This window comes from Acomys russatus, chromosome 10, assembly GCF_903995435.1.
Source record: "Acomys russatus chromosome 10, mAcoRus1.1, whole genome shotgun sequence".
In the NCBI taxonomy this organism is placed as follows: Eukaryota; Metazoa; Chordata; class Mammalia; order Rodentia; family Muridae; genus Acomys; species Acomys russatus.
In genome coordinates, this window is record NC_067146.1 from 50,687,583 (window position 1) to 50,704,783 (window position 17,201).

The 17,201-nt window shown below is 42.3% G+C and overlaps 1 protein-coding gene across 1 annotated transcript in view; it reads right to left on the reverse strand.

Annotated features, from left to right (window-relative positions):
• Reln (reelin) overlaps window positions 1-17,201 on the reverse strand; it is a 448,260-nt gene that overhangs the window by 199,218 nt on the left and 231,841 nt on the right. The window contains exons 9-10 of the mRNA XM_051152119.1: window positions 7,840-7,936; window positions 5,153-5,393 (exon numbers count right to left, since the gene is read on the reverse strand). Coding sequence (XP_051008076.1) covers window positions 5,153-5,393; window positions 7,840-7,936 — 338 coding nt within the window. The remainder of the gene's footprint in view (window positions 1-5,152; window positions 5,394-7,839; window positions 7,937-17,201) is intronic.

The following is a 17,201-nucleotide window of genomic DNA, read 5'->3' on the forward strand; positions in this document are numbered from 1 at the left end:
TCCAAACTTCCAGGAAATACTTTGCTTTGAGCCTAAATGACCTTCCCAAGTTGCAGGATGCATACTTGAAAGGATGAACTAGTTGTTGCTGATGAGCTTGTTGGGGGCCAGTGTTTTCAAATTCCCAGGGCTGATCGACAAGATGCAAAGCTGACAACAAGGTCTTCCCTGCCCGTGCCTACAAGCCTTCAGGAAAGGCTACCAATGCCCCTGCTGTTGTAATTATCATCCATCGCAACTACACTTACGCTACTATTATTATTTTCATCCGCTATTGTCGAGGATCCGCGTGGTTTGCATGATACTGCAAGCATCATTCCTGAGTGTAAGAACCTTACCCAGCGTGAGATGCTAAACCTTGATAGTCTCCATCAGAAAGAGCCAAACTATTCAGCTCCTGTCCTTTAATCCTTGATTAAACCCAAATCGCTCACAGCTGGCGCACAGAAGTTGTCTTGAGATTACTCATTCTCCCTCATCAGGTGGGAAGGCAGCGTCCCTGACTCTTACACGTGTTCTGAACACCCACAGCTTCCAAGAAAGCGGCGCTTATGTGGTAGCTGCGGCTAGTCTAACAATTACATTGATGAACTAATAGCCACTTTAGTAGAGCATAAACTGACACTAATTCTTTATGCTACTAGAAAAACATACAGAAGTTAAAAGTCTCATTCAGTGAAAGAAGGCAAAGTCACCGCCGCCAGCCCATGAAACAGGTGATTTAATAGTGAGTGGGTTTCAGACTCTTTCTGGGCTGACAGGGCCTGCTTGTGCAGAGCGCATGTGTGGGGGAGGGGGGAGGGGTGAGGTGCGTGGGAGTGTGTTGGGGTGTGGGAGTTGCTAAGGTGGTGGTGCTTTGAAGAGCCTTGTGCTTGCACCAGTGTATTTATTGGTATTTAAAGCCTCATGTACTTGGCAGTTAACAAGGGGCGGACTGGGGATTTGTGGGAAAAAAAAATAATGATGGTAATTAGGGAGCACAATAGAATGTGGTACACCTTTTTCTTTCATGTGGGAAAGTTCTCTACGAAAAGCCTGGAAGATGAGACACAGGTGCACAATGCTGTGGGCACAAAAGGGTGAAATAGAAACACAGGTGGTCATGTTGGAAACCTCTTACCAGCTACTTCCACTGACCAAAAACTAGAACAGCCGGGTGTGATGGCCTATGCCTTTAATCCCAGCACTCTGGAGGGAGAGGCAGGTATATCTCTGTGAGTTTGAGGCCAGCCTGCTCTACAAAAGCAAGTCCAGGGCAGCCAAGGATACAGAGAGAAACCCTGTCTCAAAAAACCAAACAAAACCAACCAACCAAACAAACAAACTAGAACAAAGGGCTAAGGATGTCACTCAGCAGTAGAATGCCTGCCTCTTATGCAGGGGACCCTAGGTTCAATCCCCAGCACAATGTGGCAAACACACATACACACACACACCACCACCACCAACAACAACAACAACACCCAACCCACAACAAATATGAGACCAGGTTCCATAGTAAAAGCTGTATTCTTATAGATGCATTTCACATTAATTACTAAAGACCCAAGAATGTCAATGACCTACCAGCCCCGAGGAGATTTAAGCTGCTGATGTCTACCCTGGGGCATGTGACTTCTTGAGCTAATTAAGTACTCTGCCTAGTCTTTTGCCACTTTGCTCTACTTGAGATAAACGATGGCAGTTCAGATAAAGTGTAAATATTTTCAGACAAATTGAACCATCTGGAGAACATGAGAGAAATATATGCTGTGAGTGACAATGACTCGTTTTTCTCTTTCTTTTGTGACTGATTACCCTTAAACATCGTCTTTGAGATCAACAGCTGAGCATTTTAGTCAGAACTGTGTATATAGTCTTACTTTATTAACATAAGCATTTGAGAGGCTTTTGTACACACACACACACACACACACACACACACACACACACACTTTTTTCCTCTCTTAATCATGGTTAGGCTTACTCTTTGACTTAGTTTAAATTAACTACCTTGGAAACATTTGGTAATCATAAGAACACAAGACAAAGTATGTTGAGCAAACATATATAATCCTTACAATTAAAGTCCAAAATAAAGCAACATTTAAAATGCTGCGATGTTTTCTAACTATTTGTATTGTATTCAGTTTTCATCTTGGAGGAACACTAAGGGCATGATTAATATTTGACAAATATATTTCATATATTTTAAAAAAACAACTTCTATTTTAGAATGCTGAATCATCTAGTCGAAGAAAAGGTTTTCATTTTGAGATATTTCAAACAAAAATCAAGACTGGCTATATAAATGAGTTAAAAGGACAAATTCTTGGATTTAACTATGGCATTTCTTTCAAGTTTTCAAAAGAAACATCAGAGAAAAACTTCAATCTGTCAGGTGGCTTAAAAACAAAGAAATAAATCATTACCACAGTGGCCTTTTTTTTTCTCTTAGTAGACCGAGGTCCCTTGGCAATTCTCAGCTGTGTGGTTAGTAAGCTTATGAGTGGGACAAAATACCAAAAAGAAAAAAAAAAAGCATTCTCTACCCAAAGTTTTAATTTAATTACATTTTGTACTGAAGCAAAAACAGACTTCATGCATTTTTATCAGGGATGGAACCAAAGCACATGCATTAAGGAACCAAGTAGCTAATTAGATTAATATAATAGCTTGTAATACAAGGCAGACATGCACATCCATTTTATGGAGGGTATGAGGGTCAGATGGTGACTCAACATGCTGGGAAGCGGTTCAGTACCTGCTTGTTAACATAAAGACAGCAGAGATCCCTCTTTCAACCCAGTGGCAAGAAGACATCACACAGAGCACCCGGACAGAAGTTCTCTGTGCACAGGGGAATGTGGGGGGTGTCACTTTGGACGGTGTCAGGAGCTTTTCTGTAAGAGGCCTAGTGGGGTGCTTTTCTGAGCTGAGCAGAGGGGTTACTTGCTTCTAAGACCAGTCTACAGGTGTGATCTCATCACCCTGAGCTGAAATGACTACACGTTCTGACTGCTTGAGGAAGGAGAGTGTCAGTGATGTGATTCTATTAAATCATTTGCAGTCCCTTTTTCTTGTTCAGTACTGACATAAAAGGGAGTGAACAAGCTGCACCCTGTGGCACAGGCCTCTCTAATCCTAAATACCAGAGAGCCAGTGGGGGCAGAGGGCAGAGGGCAGAGGGCAGAGGGCAGAGGCAGAAGTGTGAGACCTATATGAACTAGATGGTGAGTTCAAGGCCAAACTGGTCAATTTGGTGTGGCCTTGTACCCCCACCCCAAATAGTAAAAAGAGAGTTGGGGGTGTAACTTCGTGATAGAATACTTGCCAAGCATGCAAAAAGTCCTGGGTTAATTCCATATATTATATACACAAAAAAGGGAACTACTTTAAGCCTTTATATTCTCTTCGTTACCCTTTTAATGATCTCCTGACTAACACAGGGTTGTTTTGTATCAGTAAGTAATAGCTAAAAAATAAATAAATAAATAAATAAAATTAAAAAAAATCTGTAAGCTGAATTTGCAATTTATTTGTACATATTATAGACATGCAGGGATCCAGTTGAAGGCCTAGTAGCATTTTCCGCATTGGTTCTTTATCCCATAGTCTCTCCTCAGGCAAGCTCATGACTGCTATCCCCATTCACCAGGTGCCAGTTGCCAAATTTGCATCTTTGTAACTTCTGATCCCTGCCTCTGATTTCCTGCTAACTACTTGCTGCTTGGCCCTGACAACATCAAGAGCTATATGTCCAAACCAGAGTCACTGGTAACCAGTCCTGTTAGCCTGTTCCTCCTCCCGTGCTTCTTGTCAATAGAGCTGCCCAAGCCTGGTCCTTGGCATCTGTCATTTCCCCCTCTTCTTCATCACTTCCCAATCTCCTCTATCTGCAGGTTACAAAATCTGAACTATGTCCACCTCTCATTCCTCTTTCTCCTAGTCCTGCCTGATAATATCTGTAATCTGTAATCGGCTACTTGGTCTTACCATACACTCCTTTCATTTAGTGTTCTCTCTTAGAAGAGCAATTTCGAGGACCGATGTGATTGGCTCTGATTTAAAGCACTTCAGTAGATATGAGCTTCAGAAAGGGTTCCAGTACTACAGCAGCTAGCAGTTTTCCACTGTCTTCCCACTTGGCATACACAAAAATTACTTACCACAAGTCACAGAGGACATTGGAGAACTGTTTTTGATCCCATTTAATGTTTTTTTTTCCTTTATGCATTCATTCACCATCTAGACCAGTGTTTTTCAACCTTCCTAATTCTGTGACCCTTCAGTACAGTTCCTCATGTTGTGGTGACGCCTAGTCATAAAATTATTTCACTGCTGCCTCATAACTGTAATTTTGTTACCGTTATAAATAATAATGTACAGATGTAGACTACTTGTCTTAGTTTAGGGCTGTTATCTTATGACACCGTAGCCTGGAAGTTAAACAGGAACACCTATTTCTAAACAGTTTTGGAAGTCAAGTCCAAGATCAAAGCACTGGAAGACAGTACGGGCCCACACATCCTTAGTCTTCCTCTGTGCTCACATGCTGAGGGCCAGCGAGCGCTCCTTCAGAAGGGCACTAATCCCCATTCACAGGGGCACCATCCTCATGACTGGACGACCTCACGTATGACAGGGCTTGCAACACACGGGTGTGGGGTGGCAGACACAGACGTTCCGTTCCAACCTCTAGGTATGAGATCCCCAGTTCTTGGAATGCTGTTCCTCCTCCTCCTTGGCTGCTTTCCAAGCATCCTTCCAAGGATCTGCTTGCACTCCTTCTCTGGATAACCTTCCTAAGGCCCCAAGCCTGGCTATGGTGTTCTCTCAAAAGTCTAAGCTTTCTTAGAAAACGACACCTAGGCTGTCCTGCATTTGCACACCTAGATGTCTATCTGCCTTTACTAAACTGATAGGCACAAAAAGGGAAGAAATGCATTTGCCTTTTGATGATTATGTTCTTGGAGTTCGGCCCAGTCTGAGTGTTTAAACAATTGTTAAATGAATAAATATTTTTTAAAAAAGTGATGTCACACTCTTAAATGGTAAGATACGATATATGAGTGATACTCCAAAACGTTGCCTTAGAAAAAAGCTGTCTTGAAATAACTGGTCCAACGAGCCTTAGGGTTTCTAAAGGGAGGAAGAATGAAAGTGCTCAAACCTTAACCGTTGCTCCAGGGAAGAAGAGCCAGTTGCCGGTGTCCACTGGGTCGAGACTGTCTTCCAGAATGACTTGTCTATGGGCCGCATTGATGACCAGGATGTTGTCTAAGGCCCAGCAGGCTTCGTAGACCTCACCTACCCGCAGGCTGTCCTGCTTCCACTGGAACTGCACGTTCTCGCCCTTGGCTTCCTCGGGAAGGTAGAGGATGTGGATGACCGTGCTGACGTTGGAAGGAGCTCTGAAACAGCCAATGAGAAGGGGAGGTCATGGCCACGGGTAAGATCATTATCCCGCTGTGAACACACCATGTCCTTCATAGATTCAAGACAAGCACGTGGCCCAACCATCAGTGCCGGCCGCTTGTTACAGTTCTCCTATTAAAGCAGGTACTAAATGCATCCAAGTAAGACAGGAAGCGGACACTGGAAGGGAAAGCGGTGCGAGGTGCTATGGCAACCATACAAAAAGAGTTAAGTTGTATCTAGAACAGGTCTGGCACATGGTAGATGCTCCCTTTAAAATAAACCATTGGACAAGAAAAAAAATTTGAAATTATTAAAGTTGATTCTTACTTTGAAATTATGCATCAACTGGAGGTCATTTTACATGAGATGTTTAAGATAAGTATATGTAAGTACTTACATGGGATATACTTAAATATATATACATATATATATAACAGATAGTCTTCATATGATAGTTATTTTTTTTTTAGTCATCAGATACGTTTTTACATCTGATAGCTGAATGAAATGTGAGATTTGCCATGGAATTAAATGTATTCACTTATAATTATTTACAATTATATACAGATCAATCTTTTAAAAGTGATATCGTTTAATAAGCTTTTTATATTATATATTAGAATCTGGTTCTTTTTGCTATATAATAAACATTTTATTAGTCATTTTATTCTACCAAAGTGGAAATCTGCTGTTGTAAAAATGATCGTTTAAGCTGGGATTAAAAATGGTGCTAAAATGCAAACTAGTGGTAGGCCGGGCTTGCTATAAATCAGTTTTGAAAGGGCTGGAGAAAAAGACATATTTTTCACTCAGCAGTGAAGCACATATATATCTTCAGAATTGTCAGCGGGTTATGGATGGTAGATCTCACCTTTGGGGGCAATCAATTCCCTTCTCTTTTACAATATTTTATGGTGAGTATTTTTTTTTTTTTTTTTTTTTAGCTTCAGAAAGAATTTAAATTGATGAAGAGAATAAACTTTGGTTTCAGACAGTGGTTGGAAAACCTTTCGTGCTGCTCACAATGGTGAGGGGAATCTGCATTCATGAGAATGGCGGCTTGGTACACAGCCTGAAATTGAAAGTGCCATTTCATGAAAAAATTATGTAATCTACTCAGCTGAATGTGATCTTCATATGGACAATCAAATGTGTGGTTTCATAACTTATCACTTCAAAAGCACAGCAAGAAAGACACATAATTTACTTAGGCTATGATATGATACAGTAGAAGGCAAGCTGTAGAGATATAGGTGAAATTTCTATACGTATGTTGGTTTGATTACATCCATTTAGACGCCTAAGTATCCAATATGAGTGCATTTTCAGAACTCCAAGAAATCAGATAGAACAGCAAACGCTGTCATTAAGTTGACACAGCTTGTTAGAGTTTGGCGTGTGACAACCACCAATAAATGAAATTTCATCCAGGAATGGGGGAATGATTTATTAAAATCTTGACTTAGAATGACCTTTCTCAGCTTTGTTAGACTAAAGTCTATATATGTGGGTCTTATTTTTTAATAGAGTTCTAGACGCCTTGGTACAAACTGGTTAGTATTAAAGATATCAACCTAATATTTCTTTGGCTTCCCTAAGCAGACCACTGTTCTTTTAACAAAAAGAACAGAGCTGATGGAAAATGTTCTACTTAATAATGTTCCAATTTAAGAACTAACCCAGTCAACACAATCACTTTAATAGAAGTGCGGGGCTATTGCCCTCAGCTCAGCAAACAGTGTGTCAGGCCCAAGTGTGAGGCACTGTTTTCCTGTGCATCTGATTCCTGTAGTTAATCTTCCACTTTGAATTCTAGTTCACGGTTTAAACTCTGCAGCAGGGAGGAATATGATTTGGGATTTTCTAAGTTTATCGAATCTTTCCAATATTAGAGAGCTTCTCCAACCTGGAGCATCCCGCTCTGTTTTCTTGTTGGAGAACTCTTAAAGTAAGGAAAACACAAGGTTTAAAGATGGGCCTGAGGGACAGTAGAAGTTAGGTGACAGAATTACAGATGAGATGCCAAGGCCTAGCAGCTGGGAATGCATACCACCGTGGGCAGGAATGGATACAGGCAGGCAGTTCCTGCTCATACTCTCATCTCGGTACGCCAGGCTGAAGTCAGCTCACCTCCTGCCTGCCACAGTTGGTGATGTTATGTGGTAAAGGATGCTCTCTCAAAAGTTATGATCCAAAATGTGATGTATCCCAAAACAGTTCGGTATAAAGGTATTGACAGTAGGAATTTATGAATAGGAAAATTACATTTCTAGCAACGTCTCCCTCAGGCAGGACAGGCCATAATAGATACACCCAGGACTCGAGCAATGAACAACTGAAGTATTTTAACGACAAAGAAAAAGGCAGGGTAAAGGCAAACAGAGGCACAGAAGTCTACTCACAACAGATCTGAAGTGAATATTTTAAATGGTAACGAACCTAATTTTCTCCAACTGAACCCAATCGACAGAATTGTTCTTGGCGTAGGACACAGTGATGTTGGGATCAGAATAACTAAACCGACATGATCCTGACCCTATAAACAAGAATAACAACAAATATGAAGGTTAAAAAACAACTCAATTATAGATAATCCTTTCCTATAAGTATTTTCAACATTTTAAAACTATTTGAATGTTTATTCTATTACTCCAACTCCTGTGTTCTGTTATCATAAATATGATTTAACTTGGAAGCCAGAAAAAAGGTAACAAAGATAAATTTCAGATTTCTTTAGAGACATGTGTACTACTTAAATTAGATTAAAATAAACAGTTCTGTAGAGAAAATTATCTTAACTTAAAGAATGAGTAATAATGCCGTTATTGCTCCTGAAGGTGAGTATCAATTTATAACAATTACTTTAAATGGTGTATGAGTCACTGAATTTGCTGAGTCACCATTCCCTTTGGAAGTGTGCTGTCTACATGATGCAACAGTATAGAAGAAAACAAAATCCTGTAAAAACTTCCCAGTTCTAAATGCACACTGACTACTGCAGATGAGACAGAGATTACTTTATCACAGCCCAACAGCTGATCTCTAAGACAGAGACATAATATCCCACTGTGAATATTTGGTGACTGCTTCTCAATATTATTTTCAATATTGGAATATGAATACCAAAGGAAAATTTAAAAGTGATGAAGAAGTTGAGTCTCAGTTTTCAATGAGCTCATGTAATAAAGAGTGCTTTGAGTGTAACTTCAAAGATCTCAGAAAACCCACAGCAGCCATGAAGCATTTGCTACAAGTTTACTGTAACTAATACATCGGGATTTTTTTATATTGCCATAAAAACAAATGAACCAAAAGGAAAAGAAACAGTGCAATTTGTGTTTAACTTTTATCCGTCTGCTAGAAGAGCCTCCGTTTCAGCAAATAGCATCTGTCGATGGTTTTACATTTGTAGTCATCAGGGGTGCCAAGCTTTCGTCAGACTAATTTATTTCATTTCAGTGGTGTTCAGTACAAAACCAGTTAGTTTGCAATTGCTAAAAGGCCAGACAGCAGTTTTCTTAGATTTATCCTCACAGCTGAAATGTGAGTGAAAAAGGATGAACGAAAGGGGTATCCAACAGAAAGCCACTAGCTACCCTGTTCTTCATGGAAACACACCTTATATCACTGTAATTGTCACTAAATTCTACATTTCAGAACATATGATTAAAATAAATATCGCAGGGCTGGAGAAATGTTTCAGTGGTTAGGAGCACTGACTGCTAGGAGGTCCCCGGTTCAATTCCCAGCAACCACATGGTGGCTCACAGCCATCTATAAAGTGATCTGATGCCCTCTTCTGGCCTGCAGGTGCACATGCAGGCAGAGCACGTATACATAACAATAAATAAACAAATCTTAAAAAAAAAAATATTTCACTGTGAGGCTGGAAATGGAAGCTGGCAGGATTTACGGGTGAAACTTTAACCCAAACAAAAATGAGGTCTGGTAGTGTTTCAGGGGAGTTCAGACTATCCTGAAGACTAGGTGCTACTGGCATGCTTCTTTTGTGTTTTGCATGCCCAAGGGCTTAAAAGTCAACGAATAAGGTGAATCCTTGAGAAGGATAAAATAACAACCAAAGAGTTACATACAGAATGCAAAATATTGCACATCATTTATAAAGCAAGCATAGAAAGAGTGCTGACACATATCAAATAGATAGATATCCAAGATAACATTTATGGTTTCCATCAATTTCCTGATGTGGCCATTTCAGTGTTAGGAGATTAAACTTATGGCATGCCTATGAAACAGTGACACGTGTCTCTTGACTCACTCACTTTTGCTTAGCCACTGGATCATAAAATTCCCTAAAATGAGTTCTTTAATGCATCTCCTCCTCAACACTGTTGAGGGGTCCTCGTTAGCTCTCACTGGTGTCTGTAACTGATTAGCTCATCATCCCGCCTGCAGCCTCCCCTCCCTCCTCAACCCGTGTTTGTGTTCTTTCTGTGAGCGAGGGACTTCTCCGCAGTTATAAGACTTACTAATCCCTCAGTCCTTTCAGCACATATTCACCAGCATAAAGAGAACAAATCGCTACTCTCAAGAGAACTGCACCAGGGAGACCATAAGGGGTTCCAACAGAGGGATAGACACCTGGGACACCATGACTTCGGTTCAGGGTCCAGGTGGCCTGCCAATGGAACTGAGATAGGGACTGCAGCTGGTGGGAGCAACTTCTGGAGAGGAGTTCATTTCTGGAGATCTACCTTACTTGGAGGCTGTTCCTCAGTCATCCTTCCAAATGGTACCAGTCCAGTGACGGGATCGTGCCCCATATGTAGTCAGACTGAAGCCGCTACCTGCATAAAACCACTCTGTACAATAACTTCTTTGAGGCTGAAATGCCCCTGGTCATGTAGAGTTCAGTCAGTAGTGTGAGATCTGTTCTTTCCCAGACTCAACATGGTTGCTTGACCCTTGTGAAGGAGAGGGGAGGACCCGCTCGCTCTTAATTGCACGCTTGCATATCCTGGTGCCTAATGGTACTTCCAACTTCCTGGCCAGGTGTGATACACAGAGAGCTCTTTTGTGTAGAGTAGGGTACCTGCAACAAGTACCCCTTTATTTCTCTCACATCAAAGGTATCCAATTGACAAGTCTGAAGGGTAAGGCCAGGCATTAAAGACAATGCTAAATCTCAAATGCAAAGTACCCTCATTTGCAGATGCATTTCTCCAAAGCCAGGACCACTTTTGATACAACCACTCATTCTAAAAATAGCAACATCGTAGGAACTTAAAGATTTGGCAATGAAATGAAGACCCCTGAAAACCATGGGGACATGGTCTAAGAGACAATGCTGGACTTAAAATGGATCTAAGGTTCAAAGGTCAGGCATTATAGACATAATAATCCCCAGTATTCAGAAAGCAGAGGCAGGTAGGTCTCTTCCAGTTGGAAGCCGGCCCGCTCCATATCACGAGTCCAGGAGAGCCAGGGCCAGAGCCACACACTGAGGCCCTGTCTCAGAAACAACAACGAGAAACCAAAAACGTCAAGCATTTTTGTTGTTTTTCTGCCAGCCCATTGTACAAGGTCTGTTACGTTTCCTTTGCCTCACACAGATATAAAGCGATCAGTGAACCTTGCAGAACCCGAGAAATTTGGCCACCACATGGTGCTGCAGAAAGATGATCTCCATGCCCAGTGTTTGAGGGAGGGCCATCTATTTTATGTAAAGGGACTTTATTAGTCATCTATCTAGTTGTCTCAGTTGTCAGCTCCTAATTATAAATTGATAAGATGCTAAGTGATGAAGATAAACAGCCACCAACTGTTGTTTACAGCATTACTGATCGTTCCCAACTGTAGTGTCTGATGACAGGTATTTTTACCAATACTGATTCAGGACACATCTGCACTGCAGTATGAGAGAAGTCATCTCTTCTTTTGTGCTGAAGGAGCTGGGTACCACACACTTTCTAGCAAGAAGGAACCCTTTACTCCTCATTGAGATGTCCTGAGCCGGGCCACTGAACTGTGTCTTTGAACTTGTGCTAGTTAAAAACCCTGCTTATCATGATCAAATCAAGTACGAGAACACTGGGTTGTTTTTACAACTTCGCCCACACACAAACATGTAGATGACAATGTTCCCCCTCTACAAGTCTACATATTCTACATTGCCTTCTATAGCCACATTTTCTGCCTTTCTCTTGCTATCATGGGCTATTTATTCTAACTGAGACTGTACCCCTCTCCTGATGTCTCTCTTTACCTTGCTTTCCATCCCCACCCTCAGGTTCTGGTGAGTACGATTTACTTCCCTAATAGACCCAAATGTGTTTTAATCCATTCTAGTCTCTATATTTACTCCCTTGGGGTCCATTACATAATCTCAGGCATTTATTAAAATTTATCCTATAATGACCCAGTGTTACACCTAGTACTCTTTGTCAAGTGGACAGGCAAGCTCTAGAGTTACCTAGAGGACAGACCTCTGGGCACATCTGTGAGGGAATGTCTAGATTGGGTTAAGTGAAGTGGGAGGATATATACTAAATATGGGTGACACCATTCCGTGGGCTGAGAATACTGACTGAATAAAGAGGAGAAAGTAAGCGAGCTGAACACCAGCACGTGTCTCTGCTTCCTGACTGAGGGTGCAGAGCACCAGCACGTGTCTCTCTCTGCTTCCTGACTGAGGGTGCAAAGCACCAGCATGTGTCTCTCTCTGCTTCCTGACTGAGGGTACAGAGCACCAGCACGTGTCTCTCTCTGCTTCCTGACTGAGGATGAGGAGCACCAGGACATGTCTCTGCTTCCTGACTGAGGATGAGGAGCACCAGGACGTGTCTCTGCTTCCTGACTGAGGATGAGGAGCACCAGGACGTGTCTCTCTCTGCTTCCTGACTGAGGGTGCAGAGCACCAGCACGTGTCTCTCTCTGCTTCCTGACTGAGGATGAGGAGCACCAGGACGTGTCTCTGCTTCCTGACTGAGGGTGAGGAGCACCAGGATGTGTCTCTGCTTCCGGAGGATGCGCTGTACCCAGCTGCCTCAAGCTGCTGCCACCATGCTCTCCCTGATGCGATGGACTATGCTTCAGATTATAAGACAAAATAAACCTCTCCTTAACTGGATTTTTCTCAAGTATTTTCACGGCAATGAGAAAAGTAATGATATATCTAGGTTTGTATCTCCCAAGCGGTTCCTACTTAGAGATCCAGCGGCTACTAGCCATTTCCTTTAGACACCCAATATTAGTAAATCAAAATCAGAAACACTGGTTTCCAACTTAGTAGAGTGAAACTCTCTCTCTGATAAACCCCTCTGTGGAGGGGTTAGAAGGCTGCTAAGCTTCTCATTCGAACTTTCACATCTCTCAGCTGTGTGGCCTCAGGCAAGAAACTTGCTATTACTCCGCCCTGGTTACTGGTACTGAAAAACAAAAAAACAAAAAAACAAACAAAAAAAAAAACCCAAGAAAAATAACGGCAGCCCCCTTCCCAACTGCTGTGAAGGTTGAGCAGGAACCTGTGAGCATCCAGAAGCAGTTCCCAGCCTGCGCTATTTGACCTCTTAACCTATTAGTCAATATTTTACAACTCCACTTCAAAAATTCATTTATCCTAAAAAAAAAAAAAAAAAAAAAAAAAAAAAAAGAAATGGCTGATCAGAGTTGTCCCTGAGATAAAAGTTTAATTACTTCTTAACAAAGACTCACAGTAATTTCCCCCTACAGTTTCTGTCTCTGGCATGTACAGTCCTCTGCTGTTGGGTGAATTACTCTAACAGGGCCCTTTAGTTCCTTGCTTATTATTTTGTTAGGCCAATAGACCTTTGCTTTGTGATGAGTGTGACGCTTACAAGGAATACATTTTGACTGTAACAAGTTATTTTGAAACGATGGCAATTTAACAGGATCATAAAGATAATTGAAATGGGTTAAGGCAAGAGCTTGGTGGTAGAGAGTTTGCCTAGCACCCATGAGGCCCTGGGTTCTATCTCCAGTACTGACAAAAACAACCACAAAAGAACAGAAACAACAAAGTAAGAGAAAATGCTAGCTAGGGCATAGATTGAGGCCATGTGTCTTTTTCTAGCTCAAGTTGATCCAGAGGCTCCATCTGCAGGTAGGCCTGCGGGGAGGCCTACTGGGCTCTGGTCAAGGTTAAACCTCAACAACTAAGTGCTGTATCCCAGGGCAAAGTCTCCTGCTTTCCTGTCCTGTCATACTCCCAAGGGGTCTTCCTGCATCACTCCATGCTGGCATGGTGCTGGTGAAGGTAGACCCTTGGTCTCCGAGCAACTGGGGCTCTGCACCAATTCAGGGATGCACTGAAGCTGATATTAGACCTGGAGATGAGGAAGCTGAAACACAGAGGTTGTCCCATACAAGTTGGCACTGGGACATTTCTAGATCCCTGTCAGTGAAGACTGGCATGGCCGCAGCTTGCTTCCTAGTGTTGGAAACAGTTCTTTGGCTTGTTCTAAACTGGGCTGTACCTTCATCCCAAGGGTCTGCACGACTCAGGGAAGGGTGGGTATGCCCAGGCAAACTCCATGACTAGAAATGGTATAAGGGCGTGGCATGTTCCACTGAAATCCAGGACTCTGCCCAATGCCACACCTCTTAAGGCTCTGTCTGTGAGTTCTTGTCTCAGCCTGGAACCTTCAGGTCTGGTCCTAGACCAGTGGGTGGAGTCTTGCTTCCCCATTCACCAGGCCACTTGAGATCAGAGGAGGGGTGGTGGGACACTCACCACTTCATCTGTGAATTTCCCACCTAGTCCAACCACCTAGCATAAGAGGGCAGATACAAATTTTGGCCAGCTTCAGCAAGGTGAACCTAGTACTTGGCTTCACCCTAAGGCCTGGACTTCATTGAGGCCAGGCTGGTCTACAAAGTGAATCCAGGACAGCCAAGGCTACACAGAGAAACCCTGTCTCAAAAAATTTTTTTTGCTGTTTTCATTCTTACTGCTCCCTTATGCTGCCCCTCATGGCAGCCAGTGGTGACGGCAGCCATGGTTACATCAGGAATTTAGGTAAGGAAAAGGTGGTTTGAAGATACATTTACTGTGGGTTGCTCTGCCACATTTCTGTAGTTTCATCTATTTAAGAATATAGTTATTTCCAGTATGAAAAGAGCTACCAGGAACTCCTACAGCCCACTGTGCTGACGCACACCGCACCATGACTCAAAGACAATGATGACACATTGGTTAATGAATGACGTCAGTTCAAATATTAGCTTAAGATTAGTCATTGCGCAAAGTTTAAAATGTCGTGAAATCTAAAAGAGATGTTTTCCTGTCTAATAATCACCCCCAAAACTAAATGACATTATTAATGAGGAGTAGGGAGGGTAAACTATTAAACATCAAAAGACAGAGATAGAATTACCTCTGTGCTCTTGATAGAAAACATTACACAGTTGTTTGCTCTATAATGAAATATCTTAAGAGCATGCAGCCAGTGCATAAGAGCAGCATTATAGGGCCACCAAAAAACCAATCAAGAGGTTTGTTTCTTGATTCTGCAATCTGAAGAACTGCCAGTTGCTAAAAATCTGACACTGAATGTAATTTTTCATTCTAAATAATTAATCATACTTGTACCTAATTTTAATTCTATGGCCTTACTTTTTTTTTTTTTCCTTAGAGAAACTTGTCTCAGTATGGAGTGCTGGCTGTCCTGGAACTCTTGATAGACCAGGATGGACTCAAACCCACTGAGGTCCACCTGCCTCTGCCTCCCAAGTGCTGGGATTAAAGGTGTGTGGCACAAGGCGTGGTCGCATAGGTACTTCAAAGCCCGCAAGCTGTACATGACTGCGTATAATTCTCTTTGCCAATTTAAAATAAACAGGCATACAAAAGTATTTTGAAGAATGAGGAAAACTTAGAATTTCTAAAATTCTTTTCTCTATTACCGAATTGAAATATTCTGACGAGGAAGCGCATTGGGTTGGAATTAAAGAAGTTACTTTTAAGCAGATGTGTGCTTACTTAAGAAACATTCAGTTTTGGAGTTGAACCTGAATAAAATCTCATGAGCCCCAGATGCTCAATACAAGATGAAAAGGGACAGCAGTTCCTAAGACCTGCTCCCTGCAGGGCGTCAGTCCTATACTGACCGCCAGGGACTTCACAGAGCTGTTATAGAGTTGCTATTTGCAGGGCTACACTACCACATGAAAAAATAGCAACTGTAAGTGAGAGTCCAATGCGGCCCACCTGAAGCACAGCACAGACCTGCTGCTGTGCAGTCGCTCACCCACCACCCTGCACATACATGGCGAAGCCTGCTGTGCAGTCGCTCACCCACCACCCTGCACATACATGGCGAAGCCTGCTGTGCAGTCGCTCACCCACCATTCTGCACATACATGGCGAAGCCTGCTGTGCAGTCGCTCACCCACCATTCTGCACATACATGGCGAAGCCTGCTGTGCAGTTGCTCACCCACCATCCTGCACAAACATGGAGAGGCCTGCAAAGCTCCTGGAAGCAGGAGCCTTTCAAAACTCATGACAAATGTTCATTTCTTTCTATCAGTCTTGGTAGCTGACATAAAATTAAGAACTTTATAGCTTTTAACATAATGTCAAGGTCACCTAATGACAAAAGTATTAGTGACCTCTAATGGACACTGACGAGGCACTCCATCCTCGGGAAGATAGCAACATGAGTTCTTAATTCCTCGAGGCTTAGTGGATAATAGACTTGAGGCTATTTGCTTATTAAGCTTACAGATTTCAGAAGGGAAATATGGTGCATACACCATATCATATGCCACAACCCCAAGCAAAGCTGGGGCAATACCTTCTAACCAAATACATTAGTATTTCTGCAGTGAACTGTGTGCATGTTCAACTAAGTGGTAGAGAGAAAGGTTATAAATAGTCCAGTCTTGCTGGCAAGTGGATGCCTGGTTTGCAACCACATATATTAAAAACAAGCCTGGCTTGTGTTTCCCCTGTAGTTTTCTTTTTTTATATGTAATATAAAATTGTAGTTTGGGGATTGAGTTTGTATCTCTAGCAGCTCCCTCTATTTCTTTTCCCTTTTATAGTAAGAGGATAAATCAATTGGCATTTCATCTCTCGAGGCCTGGGTAGTTTTTTTTTTTTTTTTTTTTTTTTTTTTTTTTTTAACATGGTTATACCCTTTCTCACTAATCCCAGGACTTGCTAAAGTAAATCAGAGCAGAACGCAGTGGAAGGAGCTATTGTCCTCTTGGGGATTGGTAGTGGTTGTAGAGAGCAGCCTTGCCAGCTTCCGACCGCCAAAGTTCTGCCTTAAAAACAATCTGCCTTTTAAAATGCAGCACAGGGCCACAGAACTAGGAGAGGACCGATCTCATGGAATTGATAGATGGGGAAGCTCACTGGCAGAAATCATGCCTCTAGATAACATAGTGGGGCCATAAATACTGCGGGCTCGAGGAGTGTCTGGACAGGGCCCTTTGGAGGACTCCCATGGCACAACTGCTACTGCTGTCATCACTCAAACCTCACCCTCTGAGATGAGCTGTCTCTAGGCACTGCATGTAAATAACAGCATTTGATATAAAACCATCACAAAGTTATGGAGTGCAATCTGGCTGCTTAGGGCTCCTTGCTATGATTGAAGCAAGCCTTAGCAGGATCAACATGCCCTTTCATCTTTCAAGATGGGTAAATGGAGGACAGGACCATTAACTCGAGATTGGAGAGAAAGAGATGAACGGGGCAACTTTAAGGAAAGCTTTTAAACGGCTAGCCAGTGTCACTCCCAGGAGTTTACCTATGACTCTCAGCTGCAGCAATCAAAGAAGAGACTCTACACTGAAATGGGAAAATGTGAT